We start from the raw sequence: 14,899 nt of genomic DNA, 5'->3' as shown, positions 1-14,899 counted from the left end.
CACATGCCTTTAATCTCAGTACTCAGGAGGAAGTGGCAGGTGGACTTCTGTTCTTTGAGTTCAAGACCAGCGTGGACTACAGAGTGAGTTCCAGGACAGGCAGGGCTACACAGAAAAATCCTGTCTGAAAACAAAACAAAACCCAGACAGACACACCAAAAACAGCCAAGGGACCAGAGAGATGGGTCAGGGCCTAATCACTTGCTACTCTTTGCAGAGGACCCAAATTTAGTTCCTATAACCCTCCATGAGAAGCTTCACAATTGTCTCTAACTCCAATTCCACCCGTGTTCCGACCTCCATATGCACCAGACATGATATACTCACACATACGCACAAACACACACACACACACACACACACACACACACACACACACACACACACACACACACACGGAAAACATATAAAATAAAGATTTAAAAAATCTTTTTCTTTTGGCCGGGGTGTGTGGGAGAGCATCTGAGCCATCTCACCAGCCCAGGGTGCACGTCTTTTTCTTTTTTTCGGAGCTGGGGACCGAACCCAGAGCCTTGTGCTTGCTAGGCAAGTGCTCTACCACTGAGCTAAATCCCCAACCCCGGTGCACGTCTTTAATCCCAGAATCAGGAGGTAGAGGTAATGAGATCCCAGTGAGCCCAAGGTCAGCCGAGTCTACAAAGTGAGTTCCAGGACAGCCAGAACTAATCTTGGAAAAACAAACAAGGGCTGGTGAGGTGGTTCAGTAGTTAAGAACACTGGCTGCTCTTCCAGAGGTCCTGAGTTCATTCTCAGTAACCACATGGTGGGGATCTGATGCCCTGTTCTGGCATGCAGATATACATGCAGATAGTGCACTCCTACATTTAAAAAAAAAAAGACATAAATAATATTTTAAAACATTGGGTGTTTTGTCTTCTAATAAAACTTCACTGCTATCTTCTAATAAAAATTCACTGCTAGCCGCGGGGTGTGGTGGCCCCATACCTTTAATCCCAACACTTGAGAGGCAGAGGCAGGCGGACCTTTGAGTTTGAAGCTAGCCTGGTCTACAGAGTGAGTTCAAGATAGCCACGGATAGTCAGAAAGTCCTGTTTCGAACCTCTCCCCAACCAAATCACTCCTGTAATCCCAGCACTCTGGAGGCAGTAGCAGGTTAGTCCCTGCTTCTCAGAGAGAGGAGAGAGAGAGAGAGAGAGAGAGAGAGGAGACACACACACACAGAGACAGAGAGGGAGAGAGAAAGAGAAAGAGAATGGGACGGCATGTGACTGCCTGATGAAGTTGGCGTGCTTGCTCAAAAGTTCTGCGAGATTGACGGCTCTCTGGATTTGAGCCAAGGACACGCCTGGGAAGCCACGGTGACCTCACAAGGCCCGGAATCTCCGCGAGAATTTCAGTGTTGTTTTCCTCTCTCCACCTTTCTCAGGGACTTCCGAAACTCCGCCTCTCCGGTGACGTCAGCATAGCGCTGCGTCAGACTATAAACTCCCGGGTGATCGTGTTGGCGCAGATTGACTCAGTTCGCAGCTTGTGGAAGATTACATGCGAGACCCCGCGCGACTCCGCATCCCTTTGCCGGGACAGCCTTTGCGACAGCCCGTGAGACATCACGTCCCCGAGCCCCACGCCTGAGGGCGACATGAACGCGCTGGCCTTGAGAGCAATCCGGACCCACGACCGCTTTTGGCAAACCGAACCGGACCTCCAGCCCCCGGGGTGACGCGCAGCCCGCCGGTGAGTGGGGGATGGGGCGGCCTTTGGGGGAGTGCTGGGGAGGACTTTCTTCGGCGAGGAGGCTAGGAGAGTGTTGTGGGATCTGAGGGGCAGACTGGGGAGGAACCCAGATTTGAGGAAACGGCACTGAAAGCCGGATGCTTTATTTGGTCCGAGAGAGGAGAGCCCAGGTCTAGTCTCTACATTGAAGGGCAGGGGTCCTGAACTAGAACTGCAGTACTTGTACATTGCTAAATAAAGAGAGGGACTCCAGGAGGAGCAGCCTGGGTCTAAGAGGTAGGCAGGAGGAGGTTTTAGGGGCCTGAGCACAAGCTTGAGGAGAGAAAGGTTATTAAAAAGCCAGACGCTTACAGGTCTCAGAAGGGCTAGCCAGAAACTGTGGCTGGGGTTAAGGAAAGGGTTTAAGAGTGTGGGCTTTTGGTTCTGAGGATGTAGAACGTGAATGTTGAGAGAAGAACCAAGTGGCGGAGTTGGGTGTGAGCAATGCTATTAGGAATTTGAGGCAGGGATTCACGCGCTGCTGTGACTATTTTTTAACAATGACTCAGTGCTGTGACCTGATACTGTTTCCAGAGCGACTTCTAAACAAATTCCCCCTTTCTAGGCCAGACACATGGCCCCAAGCCCAAGACCCCAGCATGTCCTGCACTGGAAGGAAGCCCACTCTTTCTACCTCCTGTCTCCACTGATGGGCTTCCTCAGCCGGGCCTGGAGCCGCCTGAGGGGGCCCGAGGTCTCAGAGGCCTGGTTGGCAGAAACAGTAGCAGGAGCAAACCAGATAGAGGCTGATGCTCTGTTGACGCCTCCCCCGGTCTCTGAAAATCACCTACCTCTCCGAGAGACTGAAGGAAATGGAACTCCTGAATGGAGTAAAGCAGCCCAGAGGCTCTGCCTTGATGTGGAAGCCCAAAGTTCCCCTCCTAAAACTTGGGGACTTTCAGATATTGATGAACATAATGGGAAGCCAGGACAAGATGGCCTTAGAGAGCAAGAAGTGGAGCACACAGCTGGCCTGCCTACACTACAGCCCCTTCACCTGCAAGGGGCAGATAAGAAAGTTGGGGAGGTGGTGGCTAGAGAAGAGGGTGTGTCCGAGCTGGCTTATCCCACATCACACTGGGAGGGTGGTCCAGCTGAGGATGAAGAGGATACAGAAACCGTGAAGAAGGCTCACCAGGCCTCTGCTGCTTCCATAGCTCCAGGATATAAACCCAGCACTTCTGTGTATTGCCCAGGGGAGGCAGAACATCGAGCCACGGAGGAAAAAGGAACAGACAATAAGGCTGAACCCTCAGGCTCCCACTCCAGAGTCTGGGAGTACCACACTAGAGAGAGGCCTAAGCAGGAGGGAGAAACTAAGCCAGAGCAACACAGGGCAGGGCAGAGTCACCCTTGTCAGAATGCAGAGGCTGAGGAAGGAGGACCTGAGACTTCTGTCTGTTCTGGCAGTGCCTTCCTGAAGGCCTGGGTGTATCGCCCAGGAGAGGACACAGAGGAGGAAGAAGACAGTGATTTGGATTCAGCTGAGGAAGACACAGCTCATACCTGTACCACCCCCCATACAAGTGCCTTCCTGAAGGCCTGGGTCTATCGCCCAGGAGAGGACACAGAAGAGGAAGATGACGGTGATTGGGATTCAGCTGAGGAAGACACAGCTCAGAGCTGTACCACCCCCCATACAAGTGCCTTCCTGAAGGCCTGGGTCTATCGCCCAGGAGAGGACACAGAAGAGGAAGACGACAGTGAGAATGTGGCCCCAGTTGACTCAGAAACAGTTGACTCTTGCCAGAGTACCCAGCATTGTCTACCAGTAGAGAAGACCAAGGGATGTGGAGAAGCAGAGCCCCCTCCCTTCCAGGTGGCCTTCTATTTACCTGGACAGAAGCCAGCACCACCTTGGGCTGCCCCTAAGCTGCCCCTTCGACTGCAGAAGCGGCTCAGATCTTTCAAAGCCCCCGCCCGGAATCAGGACCCTGAGATTCCTCTGAAGGGTAGAAAGGTGAGTGCTAGCAGCTTAGATCCTAAAGTGGCTTACTTTGTGGCTAAGGAGTTTATAGTCCTAGTGCTGGGATTACAATAGGATTCATACTGCCCTTTTTTCTTAAATATATAATTTATTCAAAGGACCTAGATTCTGAGTCAGGAGGAGGAAGAGGAGTGGGGGGGTGTGGTCTGGAAAAATCCCTAAGGAAGTGTGCTGGGGGTGGAGACTCCAGGGAGCCATGTGTTGCAACTTGTTGCATAGGAACTCTGCCAGGAAGGCTGTGTTCACTCTCTTGCAATCTCCTGTAAGAGGGAGGAAGAATGATAGCTGTAGCTCATGTGGCCCTGAACATGTGTCTTGAGTGAGTCAGAGGGGCAGGCAGGCAGGTGACTATTAAAATACCAAGCACTTTTTGCGTGACAGATTTTTATTTCTTGCCGCTGTCCATCTGTCCCCAGGTGCACTTCTCTGAGAAAGTTACAGTCCATTTCCTTGCTGTCTGGGCAGGACCAGCCCAGGCTGCTCGTCGAGGCCCCTGGGAGCAGTTTGCACGAGATCGAAGCCGCTTTGCTCGACGCATTGCCCAGGCAGAGGAGCAGCTGGGTCCTTACCTTACCCCTGCTTTCAGGGCCAGAGCATGGACACGCCTTAGAAACCTACCCCTTCCTCTGTCGTCCTCGTCTCTTCCACTGCCTGAGCCTTGCTCTTCCACTGAGGCCACACCCCTCAGCCAAGATGTGACCACTCCCTCTCCCCTTCCCAGTGAAATCCCTCCTCCCAGCCTGGACTTGGGAGGAAGGCGGGGCTAAGCCTGAGTAGTTTTTTGTTATTTATTTATTTTAATACGAAATAAAGCCTTTTGATTTGTAGTGATAAGCTCTAAGTGTGTACTTATTGATAGCTTAAGGGAGGCTAAATATGTGTGTACTTATTGATAGCTTAAGGGAGGCTAAATATGAATTGTGTCCAAACACAAGTCACCACTGGGAAGCTGAGGCAGTAGGATTGACTTGAGTTCCAAGACAAGGATAACGTAAGGAGTAAGGCTGTCTCAAAAAATAAGAGGGACAAGGAAGGGTGTTAAATACAAGCAAGGTACAACGACGACATGTATGAAACTGTTATAACGAAGCCCATTATTTTGTACACTAACTAAAAAAATTAATCAAAAGATTTATTGTTAAAAGACAAGGCCAGGCACAAAGGTGCATGCTTGTCATCCCAGCACTTCAGAGAGCAGGAGGATCGGAGGTTCAAGGCAAGCCTCAGCTACATAGTTGTTGGAGACCAGACTGAGTATCAAAAAACTAAAAAAGAGAGGAGGAGGCATGGCGTGAAGCTTTCTCCAAACGCACAGAACAGAGTTGGTGAGGGATGGTATTTTATTCAGTTACTCACACGCCAGTTTCCCATCGAAACTGGATAAGCAGATGGCGAAGGCTTGGAGCGGGCAAAGAGGATATCGGAAATCCATCGTGAATATGTTTGGTGCTACACGGCCAAACTGGAGCACCAGGTGGTCCGCTGAGGAGCAAACCAGAAACTAGTCAAATTCCTTACTTTTACCAAACTAGGAAATTCAAGGAGCCCGATAAACTACATCTCCCAAAATGCATTGCGACGAGGCACCCGCCCTACTTAGTTGTACTTGAGTGAGTGCCCGCTTCCGCCCTATCCCCATCTTCCGGTTGCTAGGAGCTCACGTTCATCCGGGTGCACTATCTGGAAGTTCTTGACAGAAGCCCGCGTGACGCGACCATGAAAATTGAGTACGTATGCGCCGCTTTCGTCGCTCCACGATGGGGCCTTGTTCTGCAGTAGGAGCAGCCCATGTCTAGCGCCTTTCTGTACGCGACTCAGTATTGAATCCTGATCCTTAAAGATACAGAGGGCATCGTTTGTTATCCCACCAGGAGCCCGATTTTTTAGTCCAGATGCATATATTATTTGTTTGAGAATCAGTGTTTCTAGATTGCCAGGTTTACTTTTTTTAAAAAGATTTATTTATTCATATATATATATATATATATATATATATACACTGTAGCTGTCTTCAGATACACCAAAAGGGGGCATCGGATCTCTTTACAGATGGTTGTGAGCCACCATGTGGTTGGTGAGAATTGAACTCAGGACCTCTGGAAGAGCAGTCAGTGCTCTTAACCACTGAAGCACTGAGCCATCTCTCCAGCCCTTACTTTTTGATTCTTTTTCTTTCTTTTTTTTTTTTTTTTTAAAATATTTATAGAGGTGGGGATTTAGCTCAGTGGTAGAGCGCTTGCCTAGCAAGCTCAAGGCCCTGGGTTCGTCCCCAGCTCCAAAAAAAGAAAGAAAGAAAGAAAGAAAGAAAGAAAGAAAGAAAGAAAGAAAGAAAGAAAGAGAGAGAGAAAGAAAAGATTATATACAAGTACACTGTAGTAGCTGTCTTCAGACACACCAGAAGAAGGCATCAGATCTCATTACAGATGTCTGTGAGCCACCATGTGGTTGCTGGGACTTGAACTCATGACCTCTGGAAGAGCAGTTCAGTGCTCTTAACCACTGAGCCATCTCCAGTCCTACTTTTTGTTTCTTGAGACAGGACTTTTTTTCTGTGCAGCCCTGTTTCCTGGAACTCACTTGTAGACAAGGCTAACCTCAAAATCAGAGATCTGCCTGCCTCTGCCTCCCGAGTCCTGGGATTTTTTTATTTTAAGACAAGGTCTCACTGTATAGTCCTAGCTGGCCTGGAACTTGATATTTAGACAGGGCTAGCCTTTCCTCTCCAACTGGGAGAGTAATATATGCTATGTTAACCACTGAGCCATCTCTCCAGCATTAGACCCAGACTTTTTGAGTCTCGGGAAGTTTCTGAGATGGGACTCTGGGAAAGCCATGAAGTTTCACATGTGACCTGTGAACCATTGCCCCACCTTGAGATCTCTGATTGGATTCTCCCATCACTGAGATTTCCGATCTTAAAAACTCACATTTTGTGGTTGTACTTTCATCCTCTGCTTCCGGCTGTCCATTCCTGGGAGGATCACGGTCATTTTCCGAGGCCCCCTGAATCCCAAGACATTGGTCTCCTGGGAAGATAGATTAAATTCCAGTTGGTCTGGCTCCTGACGCTTTCTTACCTCTTGGCACCCCCATCCTGCCTCTGCCAGAATACTTACATAACATACAACTCCCAACTCCTCTCTGATCCGGGCACTGTCTGGAATCCAGTAGTTACGCTCAGGGTTCACCCCATTATCAAAGATGGTGAATTTCGTGCCCAAGACATTAGATCTGCTCCAGGAGGGTGTGGACAGAGTAATTGTGACTGTGATTATTCTTTAAGTGCTTTCCCAAACCCATCCTCTAAGAAAAGCCACAGTTCCAGCTCCCTGTTCCAAGAACCCTCTTCCACCTAGGAGGTAAGAACTCACACACTCTAGGTCTCTTTCCCCACAGGGACTGAGGGGTCCCAGCCGCCTGCCTATCAAAAGTAAAACAATACATCTTAAATGCTAGCCTGTATTCATGGCATCCAAAACTTTCATCTTTTTCCTTCCCAACAGTGGAGATACAATCTGCAGAACTACAAAACCCATCAGGCTTAAGTGCAGGTTCTGTGTTGTGGTTTGAGGCCTGTTGGGAAATGTAGTCCATTTACCTGTCTTTCTCCTGGCTTCTTGCCACCTGCCTCCTCACAGACCAAAAAGGCTTTACCTACCTAACTTTGCCTACAAAGTTGTTCCCATTGCGAGACATGTCTTTGGGGTCCAGGGAGATGAGGTAATTTGAAGTTTTGCTTCGTTTCCTTTTCCGCCCAGCCAGAAGGAAATGCTGTAGATCAGAGGAACAGGCTTTCAGGATTGATTTCTGACACCTGTCTAGAACCAGGGTCCTGAACATAGTTCTGAACATACAGGATAGGCTTTTTCTAGAGGAGATGGAGGCCACACTGGGAAGGAGACTGGTCAGATAGAGAAGGGTGTGGCTTAGCCTTAGACTAGACCACTTTGAGGAGCCTGGTTTATAACAGGATTGGGTGGGCTTGACTGCCACAGAGACTCATGGGAGGCCAAAGGGACCTATATGTTCCAAGGGGGAGGGAGGTGTGGCAGATAACAGACTAGCTCTGGAATGGTTAAGGCTTGGCTATAGAGTGGGGAAGACCTAAGCCAGGACGTTTTAAAAGTTTGAAGTTCTGAAGTGGGCAGGGAGCTGACAAGTCCTGTGTGACACAGACCAGAAAAATCGTTTTGTTTAAAGGATCTCATGTCGCTGCCTGACTGACCTGGAGCTTGTTGTTTAGACAGGGCTGGCTTCCAACTCAGAGGTCTGCCTTCCTCTGCTTAACTAGTGTGTGTGTGTGTGTGTGGGGGGGGGGGTTATGGGCATGCGTCACCACACCCTCTGGCCCTTCTTGTAGTCTTGTTTTGAAACAGGGTGTCCTGTTATCTCAGGAGCGTGGCTTTGAGCTCCTCTATAGCCCAGGCTTGACCTTCTCTCCTGATCCTCCTCTGCCTCTATTTCCTAAGTATTAGGATTGCCCTTGTATACCACCACATCTGGCTCCAGAAACCTTTAACCTTGTCCTAAAAGGGGACCTGTTCCTACAGTTTGGGGTTTGTTTCTCTTCGTATCTGTCCCCTCCAGTGTCAGGCCTACCCACCCCCAAAGGGCTGGAGCGTACTGCTACACCATCCTCTGCCTCCAGGTAGAGGTAGTAGGAAGGGAACATGCCCTTGTCCACTCCATGCTTGTTTCGGACGATGCGGCACTGCACCATGTGTTCTCGGGGTGCAGGGAGCAACACGTAAGCTTCCATGTCCTCCCCGAGCCGAGGACCTGGAGTGCGAGGCATGGGGCAGGTCATGTTCCAAGCACTGTGGTTACTGGTGTCACCATCTCCTTGCAAGACCTTGGATGCCACTAGGGCATTGTTTGTCTCTGTAGACTCTGTGGCCTCTTTCTTCTCCGGGTCTTCATCCTAATTCAGGTGCAAATCAAAAGTTGAGAAGTAGGCTGATTGGCTATTCCAGCTCAGAGATGACCCCGAGGACACAAGGTTAGTTGTGCCTAAGATGTGTTAGTCAAGCACATCAGCTAGCCCACCCAACCCAGTTGGTACATCTGTTGATTGGTCAAGCTTGCCACCTCATGGACTCCACAGATCCATTGGATAATCTGTGTGAGACCGTCCCTCTGGAATGTACAAACATTCCTGGCGAAACACGCTGATGAGATTGCTGGGGCATTGCTAGGCAGTAGCACCTCTGGCCTAGAATCCCCTGGTGGGGCTCGGGTATTGCCCAGTGGTAAGAACACTTGCTTAGCAACCATGACATCATATTGACTACAAAACGAGCCTTCCAAATCATACCTTGTAGTCTCTATGAGTCAGTATCTGACTGAGGTTTTTTTTTGTTTTGTTTTGTTTTGTTTTTTTTTTGGGGGGGGGGAGTCTCCTTATGTAGCCCAGGTTGGCCTTGAACTCCAGTCCCTCTGTCAGCCTCCTGACTGCTAGAAATACTAGCCTGTGCCACCATGCCGCAGGCTTTCACCTTGCTTGTTGCTCCCTCACCCAAAATGCCCTGCAGATTGGGCTGTAGATGTTTAGTACCACCCTACCCCAATGCCAGAGGCTGTTTCTATATTCTTTTTGGCTGTGTTTTCCTCCATATTGCAGGATGCCGAGTCTCCATGAACTCTATCAGAGTTTTCTGTAGGGTCTGGGTCTGGGCTGGGTGTCTTGTCTTCAACTCTGGCATCCTTGGGTTCAACCTCTTCCTCTTCACTGATCCCTAAAGGGTAGAAGCAGCTACAGGTCAGGACATCCAGGTCCTGGTTAGGAGAGGATCATTCGTCGGCTAGATAAGACAGGAACTCGAGTTCTCAGCTGCCTCGCTTGTTTCTTTCACTGACCACATTCTCTGTACTTCATACGTACATGGAGTCCACAAGGACTCGGACCTACCTCCTGATCTCCCTGAGGACCCATAGGGAGAGGCCAGAGTCAGAGTCACCGTGGAGCCCTGGCCGGCCTGAAACTAGCTTTGTAGACTGGGCTTGCTTTGAACTCAAGAGATTACCTGCCTTTGCCTCCCCAGTGCTGGGATTAAAGGTATGTGTCACAACTCCTGCCCCCTCCAAAAGAAAAAAAAAGCTTTCACAAAACCAATCTATAGAGGGGCTGGAGAGATAGATTAACAGTCAAGGGCATGTATTGCTCTTGTGGAGAACTCAAGTTTGGTTCCAGGTACTCAAATCTGATGGCTCATAGATGCCTACAGTGGGTCTGAATTCCTCTTTTGGCCTTCTTGGGAACTGCATTGACATTCACAAATACGCAGATGCACATACATAGAACTCAAAAGAATTATAATAATCTGGATGTGGTACCACGCACTGTTAATCCCAGCACGCAAGGAGGCAGAGGCCAGTGATCTCTGTGAGTTCAGGATGTGCCACAGCCACAGAGAGAGAAGACCCTTTCCTTCTCCAAATTAATTAAACACATTTGATGTACTGATGCTTTTACATCCGAATCCACTAAACCAGGCCAGATACCCTGACCAATAGATGAAATATGAGACCCAGGAGTTAAGGTGTCCCATATAAACCTATTGCCAAGTCAAGGATGACAACCTGTTATGTGAACCAGGGGCCAGATTTTATTCCCTTTCCCCACATTACCGGGTCCTGGGGAGGCTAACCAGCCCCTGCGTCGGTTTGCCAGGTGCGTCTTGGGAGGTCGGGAGATGACAGGAATGTCTTCCATGGTCACTTCCTCCACATCTGAATCGGAGCTGTCTGGGAGCCAGCAGAGATGGCGGACCGCAGGCCCATTGCCCCGAGTGTATACTGGGGAAAGAAGAGTTTCGGCTTTAGGATCCTATGGTGCAAGAGGCGGCAGCTTGGGATCTGCTGTGGAATCCTGAACTTCCAAGGGTACATGTTCTAAATACCAGTGGTCCAAGGTTACCTGCTCCTCTGGGTGACAGTAGAGGGGCCCGCTCACCACTCCCATCTCCGACATAGCTCATGGTGACAAGGGCACTGTGTGCCCCTGAGGGCAGATGTGCCTGTGGTACGTTCTCCTGGAGGAAAGGGCTCCCAACACCTGGGAGCAAATACAGAGAGGCCCATTTGAAAGGGATCTACCGAATGAGGCAGAAAGATTGCCCCGAATCCTGCAATACATAACAAATTCCAGGATAGCCTGTGCTAGCACCAGATACATTCCCAACCCTAGCCAAAAACTCAGTGGTAAGGCATTTGAACTGCCTGGGTGTCACACTAGGTTCAATCCTTATTACTACAGAAAGAAAAGAATGTGAGGTCCCTGCTTTACTAGAAGGACTTCTGTCTCTGGGTAGTCCCGGGTCCCTCAGACTCTACTGGGTTCTGACAAACCCAGTCACCAGAAACTCTTGAGATTTGTTCCTCCAGTTTCTCTATGCTCTACCTGGGTACTCCACAGGACTGGATGTTCTCAATAGCTTTTAAGAAACCCACAACCCAATCAATCCTCTGCAGAAGGATCCACAAGGCTCCCCCTATGTTCCCTCATAAAGGCCCACACTCAAGTAAGCCACGCCCCTATGCTCTACCGCGTGCCCCACTACCACCACGATGCATTAGGGTCCTCCCCAACACTGAAATATTATAAGCCAGTCTAACAGCCCCTCCCTTAACCTACTCCTGGTCCTAAGCTCCACCCCTATGAATCCATTAGGCCCCGCCCTGATACGTTTTAGGCCCGACCCACAGCCCCACCCCTATCCAAAGAGGACCTCATAGGTTCTCCACCACTTATGCTCATTAGAACACTCTCCTACAGCCAGCACCGTCCGCCAAGTTCCCGCCCTGGGGCTCACTGAGCTCCACCCTCTAGGCTCTGCCCTCAAGCGCCCCTACACCCCTTCCACCAGACCAAGGCCCCAGCTGCTGTCACTCTGGAAGCGCTCCTCCCCACGCCTTGGTCGCCGGTGCCTCAGGGAAGCATCAGGATTGGCCTGAACCATGAGGGGCTCCTGGCGTTTCCGGCGCTGCTTCTTCTCAAATAGCTGTCGCTGAGGAAGCAAGAAGGGGTGTGTACAGAAACCAGACAGATAGACGGGTGAGGTTGGCCTGGGTCAGTCCCTTCCTCCTACGGGGTCCTAGGTATCCAGTCCCTCCAGTTTTTTCCTGTCAGAGTTCATCTACTTCCGCCTCCTCCAAAAGCTCTAGAAATTTTTGTTCCTTAAAACTTTTCCTCAGCCATCCTGACAAGAGGCAGGAGGGTTGCAATTTCCATATTAACAACTTAGTGAGTCCCTGTTTCAAAATACAGAGGCAGGTATGAAGGCTCAGCACAGGCTACAGAGTGAGGGCGTCTCAGAAAATGACTAATTAGGCCCTGAGAGATGGCTTGGTTGGGTAAATGTGTGCAACTTCCCATCAAGCCTGACCACCTGAGTTCAAGTCCTAATGTCAAAGGAAAGACCCGGCTCCGGATAATCTCCATGGCTTGCAGGTTGTCTCCACATACATACCGTGGTGTTCATGTACCCTTCCCCAAATGAATGTAAATTAAAAAAAATAATAAAAAACAGGAAGGCTCACTAACTCCAGCACCCAAGCTCTGCAAGTTTGAGACCAGCCAGGGCGAGGCAGCAAGGTCCTGTCTCAAAATAAAGTGGAATTCACATTTTCTCATTTCCTAATGAGAGAATCCGAAGTTCAGAGAAAATGAACATGGGGGTGGGGGCTCTGAGCAACCTTCCAGAAAGGCTGGAAAGAGGAAGCATGGGATTCCAGGCTGTACCTGTTGTTCCAGCTTCTGCAGCCTCACACCAGAGAATTCATCCTCCAAGGTCCTGAGAGAAACACAAGCTGGTGGCCAAAACCATCAAGGACAGCTGGCCTATTCGAGAGCCCCTCCCCTTGACCAATTTGGGTTCTGAGCGCCTGTGATGTCGCGCCTGTGATGTCACAGTAGGCACGGGACCTGAGCTTTCTAGGTCCCTTATCTGCTCTTTCTCCCAGGGCTCCCCATTTTAGGACCCAAGGAGAGAATCTAGGTTTTTGCTCTCACAAGAGACTCAGAGGTCCAGTCCCGAACTCATTCCTCTCACAAACCCATATCTATTTCAAAGGGACACGGGAATCCAGACCCTCCCCCCCTCCCCCGCCCCGCGCGCCCGCACATTTCTAAAGTCAATGGTGGTGAGCCTGAAGAGCCCAAAGTTAAGCGCATCCCTATGGTGCGCATCTAAGTTCTCCCTCTCCCAACCCACTGCTCCTTAGGTTTCCCCACTCACTCTTTCTTCCACTGTTCATTCTCTTGAGACGTTCTAGAGGATTAGGAAGGCATAGTCAAGATCTAGATCCCACATCTCAAAAAAGACCACCCTCTAATACCTGACCTCCGCCTTCGTTGGCCTTAGCAACCCAGATTCTCAACTCCTCTCTGAGAATTAGTAGCTTGTGTCGAGCTTTAAGCACTACTGGAAGCGCAAAAATCCAATTCTCTACCCAATACCTAAGGCTTGTCCTGCCCCTGAGTACTGGGACTGAAGGTTTAAGGCCACAAATCCCAAACCCTCGGAATCCACCTGCCTGTAATCTTAGGAGCGCCCACCCCTCCCAAGCGCCACGTTGGCGATCTCACGGCCTAGCAGCGAAGCTGAAACTCTAAACTTATCCGGACTCTTTCTCAGAAGGGAATTCCCACAGGCACTTGCCCTCTTCTTGGCCCTCTAGGCCCCTCACGGTCCATGTCCAACAGAGTAATGCCCCCAGGCCACTGGGGCAGGCAGATCCCTTGTTCTGGGGGTTCTGAATTGGAACCAAGAGTCAACGTTCCTTAAAGGGACCCAAGAGTAGCTACCTACCAATACATTAATTCTTCATACAGCGTGTTTAAGAAATGTATACGGTCAACCAACGCCCAGTGGCCAATGCCTGTCATTGCTGCCCTTGGAAGGTAGAGAGCTGGGAGTTTAGAGCTCAGAATCTATACATGGAGGTCGGCTTGGAATCTAGAGAAGCATTTCAGAAAATAAATAAGTTATAAGGGTGGGGCTTGGAGTCTTGGTATCTACTTTTTTTTAATAGTTTAATGTATTTTTGTAAATGTTTTCTTTTTTTTTAAAATTTATTTATTATATATAAGTACACTGTAGCTGTCTTCAGACACACCAGAAGAGGGCATCAGATCTCATTACAGATGGTTGTGAGCCACCATGTGGTTGCTGGGATTTGAACTCAGGACCTCTGGAAGAGCAGTCAGTGCTCTTAACCGCTGAGCCATCTCTCCAGCCCAGTTTAATGTATTTTAACAGAAAACTTACAGGAACAGCACAGAAGACACGTAACATTATAAACGTACTTCCATGCAAGACAACTCAGAAAAGTATAGTGAATGGATGTTATCTACTGTGTGATAAAAAAAAGTTACCCACACCATTTACTTGCCATCAATAAGAGATTTAGGGTCTGGAGAGATGGCTCAGAGGTTAAGAGCACTGACTGCTCTTCCAGAGGTCCTGAGTTCAAATCCCAGCAACCACATCGTGTCTCGCAACCATCTGAAATGAGATCTGATGCCCTCTTCTGGTGTGTCTGAGGACAGCTACAGTGTACTCATATAAATAAATCTTTAAAAAAAAAAATCCAATGCTGGCATTATCCAGAAATTTTTTTCTTTTTCTTTTTTTTTTTTTTTTTTTTGGAGCTGGGGACCTAACCCAGGGCCTTGTGCTTGCTAGGCAAGTGCTCTACCACTGAGCTAAATCCCCAACCCCTGTCCAGAAATTTTTAACATGTTAATTTATAATTATTATAAAGTTGAGGTGTTGAAATGTGTTCACTGAAACATTTCGCCTGCATTAATGGTTTACACCTTGCATTTATTTTAAAAATTCACACACAAATGAAAGTGGAGAACTGCCAATATGCTCCTTCCAGAGTCAAGGGGGAGAAATTGCTCAGGACTTCAAAACAGACCTGTACTTCCAGAGCTCATGTATTAGTACTTTGCAAGAGGCTAGTGAAGTCTATCTGCTCGGCCTTTTTGAAAATACCAGCGTGTGCACTATCCATGCCAAGCGTGTAACAATTATACCAGAAGAGCCAGCTAGCACACCTCATGCTCGGAGAACATGCTTAAGAGTCCACTATGTGGGAGAAACTTCATTTTCAAAAAATTTCCCTTCTTCCTGTCATCAGTAGTTTTGAATG

The 14,899-nt window shown here is 49.0% G+C and overlaps 2 protein-coding genes across 25 annotated transcripts in view; one reads left to right on the top strand and one right to left on the bottom strand.

Annotated features, from left to right (window-relative positions):
• Window positions 1-1,500: 1,500 nt before the first annotated feature.
• Ppp1r15a (protein phosphatase 1, regulatory subunit 15A) lies at window positions 1,501-4,576 on the top strand. Its single transcript, NM_133546.3, has 3 exons — window positions 1,501-1,716; window positions 2,321-3,715; window positions 4,159-4,576. Exons 2-3 carry the CDS (start codon window positions 2,330-2,332, stop codon window positions 4,507-4,509), a joined length of 1,737 nt encoding a protein of 578 aa, NP_598230.2. The 5' UTR covers window positions 1,501-1,716; window positions 2,321-2,329; the 3' UTR covers window positions 4,510-4,576.
• Window positions 4,577-4,853: 277 nt separating this feature from the next.
• Window positions 4,854-14,899, bottom strand: part of Tulp2 (TUB like protein 2) — a 37,372-nt gene continuing 27,326 nt past the window's right edge. The window contains exons 1-14 of one of the 24 annotated variants that reach the window (XM_087569445.1): window positions 13,402-13,491; window positions 12,979-13,011; window positions 12,483-12,550; window positions 11,610-11,748; window positions 10,659-10,796; window positions 10,370-10,537; window positions 9,305-9,477; window positions 8,346-8,663; window positions 7,401-7,513; window positions 6,859-6,973; window positions 6,670-6,768; window positions 5,404-5,575; window positions 5,099-5,224; window positions 4,854-5,007 (exon numbers count right to left, since the gene is read on the bottom strand). In XM_087569445.1, the coding sequence (XP_087425571.1) occupies window positions 5,000-5,007; window positions 5,099-5,224; window positions 5,404-5,575; window positions 6,670-6,768; window positions 6,859-6,973; window positions 7,401-7,513; window positions 8,346-8,663; window positions 9,305-9,477; window positions 10,370-10,537; window positions 10,659-10,796; window positions 11,610-11,748; window positions 12,483-12,550; window positions 12,979-12,997 (1,656 nt within the window). In that variant the 5' untranslated portion in view covers window positions 12,998-13,011; window positions 13,402-13,491 and the 3' untranslated portion in view covers window positions 4,854-4,999. Of the gene's footprint in view, window positions 5,008-5,064; window positions 5,225-5,403; window positions 5,576-6,669; window positions 6,769-6,858; window positions 6,974-7,400; window positions 7,514-8,345; window positions 8,664-9,304; window positions 9,478-10,369; window positions 10,538-10,658; window positions 10,797-11,141; window positions 11,379-11,604; window positions 11,749-12,482; window positions 12,551-12,978; window positions 13,012-13,328; window positions 13,492-14,899 lie in introns of those variants that run through there. The other 23 variants (XM_087569456.1, XM_087569474.1, XM_087569508.1 and 20 more) reach the window with 23 other exon arrangements.

This window comes from Rattus norvegicus, chromosome 1, assembly GCF_021556685.1.
Source record: "Rattus norvegicus strain SHRSP/BbbUtx chromosome 1, alternate assembly SHRSP_T2T, whole genome shotgun sequence".
Lineage (NCBI taxonomy): Eukaryota > Metazoa > Chordata > Mammalia > Rodentia > Muridae > Rattus > Rattus norvegicus.
Note: the sequence above shows the minus strand (reverse complement) of the source record. Positions and strands in the feature narration are given on the sequence as shown.

Coding starts and splice junctions, on each gene's coding strand:
- Ppp1r15a (NM_133546.3), top strand. CDS start 2,330: ATGGCCCCAAGCCCAAGACCCCAGCATGTCCTGCACTGGAAGGAAGCC. Junction 3,716..4,158: donor TTCCTCTGAAGGGTAGAAAG/GTGAGTGCTAGC, acceptor ATCTGTCCCCAG/GTGCACTTCTCTGAGAAAGT.